A 10482-nucleotide genomic window follows, 5' to 3' on the forward strand; every position below is an offset into this window, starting at 1 on the left:
GCTGACCTCGCAGCCCCGCGGGCGGGCGCGAGTCCGGAAGCGGCTCCGCGGAAGTCGGGCGGTGTTCCCGAACCGCGCGCCCGGCCGAGCGCCGAGCGCCGGCGTGTCACCGTGACGCCCGGTGGGAGTGTCAAGATTTACGGAGTTCCTCTCTTCGCCTTCTTAGGTTTATTTTACCCAAGGTGTAGCCAGGACTTTGGGGGAAGTTTAAAACTTTTTTTTTTTTTTTAACAGATTAGGTAATTGTGGAAGGCCCTCAAAAAAACAAAAACAAAAAAACTCGCTTGGGGTCAAGTACTGAGAATCTGAAGCCGTTTTCTAATGCTAGGCCCGCCGCACATTTGCTGCAGGACCATGTGAAAAACATACAGAAGTCCATTCTCTGTCTCAACTTTGTGCAGTCCCGGAAGACGAGGAGTTAGGCGTTCTTGTTTAACTCTCCTCTGCACTGTTGTTCTCTGACACCTGTAGTTATTATATAGCTGTGGCTCAGGTGGTAAAGAGTCGGCCTGCAATGCAGGAGACCCGGGTCGGGAAGATCTCCTGGAGGAGGGCATGGCAACCCATTCCAGTACTCTTGCCTGGAGAATCCCATGGACAGAGGAGCCTGGTGGGCTACAGACCATGGAGCCTAAAAGGGTCGGACACAGCTGGAGTGGCTTTCACCTTTGTTATCTTGTAGGCTTTTAAAAATTGGGCGACTTCCCTGGTGGTCCAGTGGCTAAGACTGTGCTTCCAAGGCAGGGGGCCGGGGTTCAATCCCTGATCAGGGAGCTAGATCCTGCATGCTGAGGCTAAGAACTGGTGCAGCTAAATAAATACACTTGTTTTTAAATTATGCTGCCTTTAGACTTTCACTTCTCTTATTTTACTCATCGAACATTATTATAGTCATAGGCTAGTTTTCAGATGCTAGCAGTGAAGGATCTCTCAGGGAACTGAGGGAGAAGCATCACTGTGGGTTTTCATTTCATCTCAGCTGAGTTGGCAGGACTTTGAGAAAAGACTTCAGGTGTGAGCACCTGCTTTTTCCAGTTATAGTTAATCTAGCTGGCAAAAACCAGAATGAAAAGCTGTGTTAATTTTTTTTTTTTTTTTTGGTGAAGGAAGGGGTTGTTGTTTTAAAATATTTGAAAGCAGAGATGGTACAATGTGGATGTATATGTTAAGAGAAGGTACTTAGGACTATTGGATGTTGTTAGCACCAGAAAGCTTAAAAAAAAACACAAACCTATATTTTCACTTAAATGTAGGATTAGTTTTTCTAAAAAAAATTTCAGTCTTTCAGTTCAGGTTTTTTATTACTTATTTTAAAGAAGTGAATTGGGTACCGGAGGATTAAACATAGGCAGGGAGGACTGCTAGAATCAACTCCGTTTTTGTCATCTCCATTATCTTCATCATTTATTTTTCTTCTTCCCCCTTCTCGCTTTTGACCTTCCCCTCTTCTTCTTTCTTTTTTCTACCTGTGACCCTTTGTCAGAGACATCGTTTACTCTAGTTTGTAAACATAGCCATTGCACATTTTCCTTTCAGCACTGAGGCCTTCTTTTCTCAAGGTCCCAGTTTCTTTCAGCGTGGGTGATGATTAGGCCAGGATGTGTTCATTTGATGGTGAGGGGTTGCTCAGGCCAAAACAGGAAGGACCACTTGGGTGGGTACCATGGCCAGCAGCATAGTCCTCGTCAGGGAGCTTATTAGTAATGCAGAATCCTATGTCCCATCCCAGACGAATTGCATCCTGACCTGCTTTTTAACAGGGTTCCCTAACACGCACACTCATAAGTTTGAAAAGTATTGCTTTAGCGATTTTAGAAAGTTGTGACATCTTGACTGCAGGCTACGGATCCTCTTCCCAGCAGTTACACAAAGATGCCATGTGGTAACATTCGGCCTCTGGTTTTTTTTTTGGCCCGTGTGGAGTTATTTTTCCTTAGTGAGTCAGTTGGCGCAGTCCTTCCCCTGTGGAGCCCATCATTGTGGGGAGGTGGGGTGCCTGTGAGAGGAGGGGCCAGACATAGCCTCAAGACTTCATTGTAAATTCTAGAAACCTAGAGGGTTTTGGAACTGTGTGTAATGAGGCTGGGCATTGGTGTCTCAGTAAACCAAGTATTTTCTTGTTTTCCTGCAGTCTAGTGATTCGTGGTGATAAGGATGAGCAGGCGGTTCTGTGCAGTGAAGACAAAACATACGATCTGAAAGTAGCAGACACTTCCAATATGTTGCTTTTTATTCCTGGCTGTAAAATTCCGGAGCAGCTGAAGATGGAAGAAACACACGGTAACATTATTCACACTGAGGTACTGTCTTCTGTTTCCCGACTTATGTGAAAAAGACAGCATTGGAAACTCAGGGTGTGAGTTTCACCACCTTCCCTGGTGGCCCAGTGGTTAAGACTGTGCTCCAGCGCAGGTGGCGTGGGTTCGGTTCCTGGTTGGAGAACTAAGATCTCCCATGCTTGAGGCCAAAAAAAAAAAACCCCAAAAAACTGGAGGTGTGAAATGTATAATCACAGAGAATCTGAAATTTTCTCTGATGAAACTGGAAATTTCTCAGCATTATTTTTGTTTGTTTGGAGTCATGTAAAGTTGTCTCTATTTTCCCCATGTGATGTTTAAGTCCTAGATAAGCTGACCATTTTCTGTAATAAAGAAAATTTACTATGAGGCGACTCATTCTAAAAGTTTTGCCTATTTTCAGGGAGTTCTGCTGTGGATAGCTTTTGAAAGGTGATTCCCTCAAACTATAACTAGTGCATTAGGTGATGTAGGGAAATGAAAAAATATGTTTTTGAGGGAAGTGTGTTCCTCACCTTTGAAGTTGGTTTAGTTCATTACTATCCGTGGCCATGTATAACAAATTCTTAATTACTTTGGAGACTACTGATGGCAGATACCAAACATAAGTTTCTATCCTGGCTCGATAGTTACACATATACAGTCAAAGCACCTTAATTCTATTAGATTAACTTCAAACCAACTACTTCCTAAAAACAGAATTGGAATAGAAATAAGGGAAAATACTGGGACACCTGAGTGGTTCATATGTTGCTAGAACAGAGGAACTGCCAGTAAAGGTGATACTTTGACTTTTGTAGAGTTACGTGTTTGATTGTGATGAGCTAGAAATTTTGACTTTCATCCTTTTGGAAAAGATGTTATTTTTTTCATCATGACCTGTCTTGTGGTTTTTTGGAGAGGATATAAACATCTGTGAGTCCCTTTGAGCTCTTCTTACCGGAGTTCTGTGTTCTGGGACCAAGTAAAACTTACCAGAGATCTGCTAGCCAGAGTTTCAGAATCTTTGGGTTGCACTTCAGATGCTTGAAAAGGCTCGGTCAGGAACGCACCTGAGCAGAGCAGGCTGGCATTGATAAATGGCAGTGGGTGCCCAGGCTCGGGGGTGATAGGGAATGGGGGTCTGTGACAGATTGGGGTGCACAGGCCTCAGGCAGGTAGGTAGGCGCTTCTTGGCCTTGTGGGAAAGCAGCCCATCATTGCCAGACCTTCTGATTTCTTTTGTCCAAGTGAAGCTTAAAATCTAGTTTTTAGGGGGCAAAATCTCCTTATTTTTCAATGTTGACAACGAATTAAAAGTCCATACTGAGCTTCGTTTTCCCCCTTAACACAAAAGCACACACCAGCGTCTGTGTGTTGGGTCCAGCCCCTTTGTGAGCTGTGCCTGAGCTCAGCAGTCATTCTGTTTTGGTCCTTAAGCTTTGCTGAGACTCCGCGGCACCTCCAGTAGGCTCTGGACCTTGCCTCGTCCATCACGGCTTCTCCTGGTTTGAGAGTGGATGCGCCTCTGACCGTCCGTCTTAGGGCTGCAGTGTATCCCAGAGAGGATCCATTTCCGCCTTTTTCCAGTTCTTTCATGTGAAACAGTTACTGAGTGCCTACTAAGTGCTGGTGTTGATTGGGCAAATCCTGGAGATTGAAGAGAAGGATAACAGCGGTTTACCCGTCATTTAGCCACCATCACCTGGTTTGAGTGACAGGCCTCTACTTCTCAAGTCCAGTAAGGAATTAGTTGCTGTTCTACCTAGTGGAAGCTCTTGCATTGAATAGAAGTCTTTCTTTTTTCACATCTGCTTGGTTTTAGCATCATGAGCAACACAGAGCAAGAGCGTCGCCTCTTCACTGTAACATCTATGCATAATTTGAAGACTAGGATTATGCTCTTCTTTACTTTCTGTTTTTCCGCCTAAATGTCTTCTTTCTCTGTGGTTTCTACGTGGTTTGCAGAATTGTCACCTTGCTAGTCATTCTCTTCTGGGCACACTCTTTAAGTTTCCAGAATGCACTTGAGATGTGGAAGGCAGGAGGAGGGGGCGACAAGAACAGATGGTTGGATGGCATCACCAACTCAATGGACATGAATCTGAGCAAACTTCGGGAGATAATGAAGGACAGGGAAGCCTGGTGCGCTGCAGTCCGTGAGGTTGCAGAGAGTCAGATGTGACTTAGCCACTGAACAACAATGACAACAGAAGCTTAATTATCCATTCTCATTATGTTGGCAGTGTCTTCTTGACTGAGATTTAAACAGATGTGACCTGCAGATGGGTAGCCATCTCAAGCAGATGGCTGGATGAGCACCTTCTCAGCAGAAAGCAGAATGCCTTGGCTCCCTTTCTTGCTTCTAATGGAGGACGGATGTGTTGGATGAAATTTTATGTAAACTTTTCTTTTAGAATGGCCCCTAAAAGATTATGATGTATTTGTAATCCCTAGATCTTTGGTTTTTCTAACAATTACTGGGAATTAAGAAGATGTAGACCTAAACTAAAGAAGTTAAAGAAACTTTTGATGGAAAATACCTATGAAGGACCTGACAGTGAAAAAGAAAAGGATTCCAGTCACTCAAAAGTAAGACTATTATTTTCATTTTTTAATTGGAATTTTAAAAATAGAGCTATAATGACGTTCTTTAATGGTGACATTCTTTTTAAAGTTCATATTATGAAAATTTCAAACATACCCCAAAGCAGAAAGACTCATGTTCACTCTGTTGGCCATTTATCAATATTTTGTCAATCTCATTTCTTCTGTCCCCCTACCGCCTCCCACCATATTTGTATTAGAAGTTCAACTGATTGCCCTTTTTGCTTTGTCACGGCTTTATTGAGATCTGATTCATATACCAAGCAATGTGCTTATTTTAAAGGGTGTAATTCAGCAGTTTTCAGTGCATTCACAGAGTTGTGCGATCATCAACTTGATGAAGTTTAGAATATTTTTATCACCCCTCCAAGGAAACTCTGTACCCCTTAGCTGTTCCCTCTCAATCCCGCCTTTCTCTCCTCTCTCCCACCTCAGCCCGAGGCTGCCTCTGGGCATTTTGTGTGAATAGAATCAGATAAGTGGCTTTTTCTGGCAGGCGTCTTTGGCCTAGCGTGCAGTTTTCAGGGCCCATCGGTTCCTTTTCGTTGCTGAATGATGCCCTGTCTTGTGTGTGCCATATTTTATGCGTCCATTCATCAGCTGATGAACATTTGTGTAGCTGCTACTTTTTGATTGTTGTCAATTACGTGCTTATTGTGAATAACAGTGCTGTGAACACTCATGTTCAAGTGTCTAGTGAACCTGTGCTTTAATTTTTCTTGGAGATACACACACACACGAGTGAAATTGATGGGTCCTGTGGTCACTCTATATGGGCTTTATATAGAATGTTTATACAGAAACCCCTTTGCCAATTTTCAATTGGGTTACTTTATTATTAAATTGTTGGAGAGTTTTTTATGTAATCTAAACACAAGCTCTTTGACAGAGAGAATTTGCAAATATTTTCTTCTATTTTATGAGTTATCGTTTCACTTTCTTGACTTTTTTAAAAAACACTGTGGCAAGTGAAAGTACAGAAGTTTTCGTTTTGATGAAGTGCACATGATGTGTTTGCATTTTAGTGCTTGTGTTTTCAGCATCGTATCTAAAACGATTGCCACATTCAACATCACAAAGATTCGCTCTGTTTTCTTCTAAGATGTTCTCTGACTTTGTCTAGTCATCGTTACACATAAACTAAAGAAATTCAGCTATAAATATTGTCTTATCTGTCCCTATGTTTTATCCCCTCAAAATTCAGTAAGTCTGAAAAAAATTCTTTGTCCTAAAACGCGTTTTTTTGTTTGTTTTTGTTTCAGTATACGACTGAAGATTTGCTTGATCAAATTCAGGCAAGTGAGGAAGAAATAATGACCCAGTTACAAGTTCTCAATGCCTGTGAGATTGGAGGTAGCATTACTTACTGTTATCAATAGTGGTGGGATTGGGCATCGTTTGAGAGAGAGAGGTTTTTGTACATCTCCCTCTGTTTATTGCCGCTGCATGCTGTTTTTTGAGTCCTCTTCTGGTCTTAGAGATGACGATATTTGTGTTTTGGGGAGTAGGGTAGAGACTCCATGTGATCACCTCTAACAAGGATGTCAGTCTCTGACCAGTGACTTGATTCACTCCTTACACGCCTTTTCCTTTGGAGTACATGGTAATAGAGGAACCACGTTTGATCAGGAAAGGTCTCAGATATCAGGAATCTTTTCCCTTCATTGTCTTTAATAGGTGAGGAAGCCAAGGCCTGGGAAGGGGGACAGACTGGTCCAGGGCCCCATGTCGAGACAGTGACAGGGTGAGGCATCAAACCAGGGACTTGAACTCCTGGCTCAGAATTAACTCACTGAATTTCCAAACTGCTTGGAAGATCTATTTATTCTTGTGATCACTCAGCATGCTTTTGAGTAAGTGTGAAGTAGTTTATATAATAAACCTGTGTAAAAGCAGTAGCAGCAGTAGCCCAGCAGAACCGTCTTCAGTGTTTTTTGACTTTCTTCTGGTCCGGAGTGGGGGAGTGGGAGCTTCCCCCCAACCCCTACCCTCCCCACACGCCGCCTCTGGGCCTACATTAACACTTGAGTAGATGTTTGTGTGCATTGCTCAGCCCTCTCAAACTTGCCCAGAGAAGCAGCTTAATTCTGCACCCACGTGTTAGGAAGGAGGAAATTGGCATGGTGTGGTGGATGCACTTTTCAATTTACTCACAGTCTTCCAAGCAAGATGAGCTTCTGTGGTCAATTCTGCTGAGCAAAGCAGCTGCACATGACTTTAGAACTAACTGGAAGCACTTGGTTCTTTGTTGTGGTTCCTTGAGTTTTTAATTGTGGAGGCCTGCTTCTAATTACTGTGGTATAGGGATACCATGAGTATTAAGGTTAAGAATAGAAAAATGGATTTAATGCAGCCCTCTGCATTTTTTGTGTATTGCATGTTTTGTTTATTTTGGTGTGTGTGTGGTGGGGTGGGATGCATAGGTGTTTTCCCTAGTATTCTTTTTCAGTTTTGCATCACACATTCCATGTTTTAACATTGCTTTTATTCAGAATAAGAATAGGAACATTCTCCCATGGAAATGATGGCTGTGCACTTGACTTGTTTCTCCAGGGACGGTGGCAGTGCCTTTGGCTATAAGGTGGCGTTTCATCATCTTTCACAGGGATTGGGAAATATATCTGGACACCCAGCCTTTGTTTCGCTGCTGGTCCGCATCGTACCTGAGTCTGTTATCTCGTGAATGAACTAGACTTCTTTTTTAAAAGCATATTTATTCTTCTATTTGGCTGCCTGGCGTCTTAGTTGCTTGCGGCGTGTGGGTCTTCACTGCATCCTCGGGATCCTTCCCTGTGGTGCACTGATTTTCCAGCTGTGCTGCTCGGGCCTCAGCAGTCGGCGCCCACGGGCTCTCTCGCTGTGGCGTGCAGGCTTAGTTGCTTCTCGGCGTGCGGGATCTTAGTTCCCCGACTGGTGATCCAGCCCACATCCCCTGATTGCACAGCATATTCCTGACAACTGGACCACCAGAATAGTCCTTGAGTAGACTTCTTTGTGAGCATGGGAATGGCTCTCCAAGGTAGCTGGCGGGAGGGCATTAACCACGACAGTGCCCTGCTGCAGAGGTTACCGTGTGGAGTATCCAGTCCGCGACCTCAGCTCCTTTGTGTGACCCTCTAAGAAAATGACTGGACCAGCTACCGGTTTCCCCATTTCCATTTAGAGCAACAAGATTATTATGAGATAATTGAGGATTAAAGCACTTGGAAAAAAAAGTCAAAATGTTGGTCATGTGCAAAGTACTCTTTAAAAACCACCTGACCCCCCCGACACAGTTTGCAACGATTGGGAGAAAAGCTGGAACAGAAGCATTGTTTATAAAGAAAGCTAAGACATGTCTCTTTTTTGCAGTGGGCAAGAGTATATTGCTACTATATGAGTCTTATCAGTCAATTCATTTGTTTACATTAAATTCGTTTAAAATGAATGTTCTTCAGTAAATGTAACTTTGGAATTTATAGGTTATTGGAGGATTCTCGAATTTGATTATGAGATGAAACTTCTGAATCATATAACTCAGCTTGTGGATTCTGAATCTTGGTCTTTTAGCAAAGTTCCTTTGAATACATGCCTTCAGGAACTTGGACCATTGGAGCCAGAGTAAGTATTTATTCCGCGTCCTTCCAGATTTTAAGGGAAAGAAAATTATTATCCAGGGTAGGACTAAACTCAGGGCATAGACTGTTTATATTTTAATATCATATAGAAATCTGAAAAATATACAACTAAAAAGGACTTGGGAATTTTGGTCACTGGGAAGAATAAATGTCACTTTTTTTTCCTGCCATTAAAAATATAAAGAAATAATTATATATGTTATTTTGTAATAAATGTATGCTCACATGATGTGTATAAAAATATTTAACATGGGGCCTGACATATTGTAGCTTTCCAGTATATTTTAGTTCTTATTTTTTAAAGTTTCTTGGCTATACCACATAGCCTATGGGATCTTAGTTCCCTGACCAGGAATCAAACCTGTGACCAGGGAAGTCCCAGTATTTCAAATTTATATCTTAATTTATAGTTAGCAATAGTGTTTGAAAGTTAATGCATAAAATTGTGAAAACTTTTCAAATAAGTGTTTAAAATTTTTCAGGGAAATGATTGAACACTGTCTTAAATGTTATGGAAAGAAATACACAGAGGAAGGTAAGATTGGGAGAATGTTTTAACAAGTGTTTTAACTCTTGGTGTGTTAAACTTGGCATGCCTTTTGAAGTGTCTTCTTGTTAAAACCGAGATCTCCATGAGGGGATGGGAGATGAGTTGTGAGTGTCCTTCTGTGAGTTTGCACTGAGGGAAAGGGGACGGTGTACAGTTCAGAAGACAGTGTGCCACCATCTGCTGCCCTTTCCTTAGGCGAAGTTTATTTTGAACTGAGTGCAGATAAGATATGCAGAGCTACAGCACAGATGCTACTTCAGAACGCAGTGAAGTTCAATCTCGCTGAGTTTCAGGAAGTATGGCAACAGAGTGTTCCCGAAGGAATGACAACTAGGCTTGATCAGCTTAAGGTAAGGTGGCGACGTGATTACCTCCATAACTCAGCAGGTTATGAGGCGGAATGAAGCCTGTATTGGAACTGAATTTGGAACTGAACTGGAACTGAATTTATTTTCCTACCTTAGGGGTGCACTCTACATTCAATCCATCACAAAAATCCTTTAAAAAAACAAAACAAAAAACCCACAAAGCCCACTTAATTGAAGTATACTTTACATATCACAGTCTGCCTGTTTGTAAAGGATTTGTAGCAAATGTAATGAGTTCCCAGCCACCGCAGTCTAGGTTCAGAACGTGTGTCACCTCAGTACGATCGCTTGGGCCCATTTACAGTTGGGTTGACGCCTAGGTTTCCCTTGGGCTTCCCTGGTGGCTCAGCTGGTAAAGAACCCGCCTGCAATGCGGGAGACCTGGGTTCCATCCCTGGGTCGGGAAGATCCCCTGGAGAAGGGAAAGGCTACGCACTCCAGGATTCCGGCCTGGAGAATCCCATGGCGTCGCAGAGTCGGACACGACTGAGACTTTCACCTCCTAGGTTTCCTGAGATAGTGGGACTTAGAGCAGGTTTGGGCAGCAGACACAATGAGTTCATATATAAGTTCAGCTAAAGAGGTCTGGTGCTTGGACAAGGGATTTGAGGTGAAGTCCAGATAGTACAGTCATTAGCAAGTAGTGGTGGATGGAATCACAGGTTTAGAGGAGGTTACCCAGGACAGTGACAGCAAAACAGTTAGAGGGATGGTCTGGGGCCCAGGGAATTATATCAGGTCAGGAGAAAAGGCATGAAATCGTGATGCAGGCTTAAAGAGGAAGAGGTGATCGATACTAATGAAGTAAAGGGGGCTAGTGAGATGAGTCCAATAAAGGGCCCATGGGCTTGGTAACAACAGCTCACAGTGAGCTTTAGAACTAGAGCCTTTTCACTAAACTGGTGGTGGTAAGAGCCAGATTCTAGAAGGGAAGGGAAGTGACTGCTCAGAGGCGCTCTCTTTATGAAAAAGCCTATTGTAAGCTTCTCAGCTTCATGATGCTGAGGTTTTACATACCTCGGGCTGAGCTCAACATAAGGTAAAAGAATGAGTCACTTTTTTTT

General features: G+C 42.9%; 1 protein-coding gene across 1 annotated transcript in view; it reads left to right on the top strand.

Moving 5' to 3' along the window:
• The window catches only part of DSCC1 (DNA replication and sister chromatid cohesion 1), a 13131-nt gene that overhangs the window by 803 nt on the left and 1846 nt on the right, over positions 1-10482 (top strand). The window contains exons 2-8 of the mRNA XM_010846237.1: positions 14-121; positions 2029-2300; positions 4734-4868; positions 6146-6236; positions 8345-8483; positions 8983-9035; positions 9246-9400. Coding sequence (XP_010844539.1) covers positions 14-121; positions 2029-2300; positions 4734-4868; positions 6146-6236; positions 8345-8483; positions 8983-9035; positions 9246-9400 — 953 coding nt within the window. The remainder of the gene's footprint in view (positions 1-13; positions 122-2028; positions 2301-4733; positions 4869-6145; positions 6237-8344; positions 8484-8982; positions 9036-9245; positions 9401-10482) is intronic.

The sequence above is a fragment of the Bison bison genome, unplaced genomic scaffold, assembly GCF_000754665.1.
Source record: "Bison bison bison isolate TAMUID 2011002044 unplaced genomic scaffold, Bison_UMD1.0 scf7180017864233, whole genome shotgun sequence".
NCBI lineage: Eukaryota > Metazoa > Chordata > Mammalia > Artiodactyla > Bovidae > Bison > Bison bison.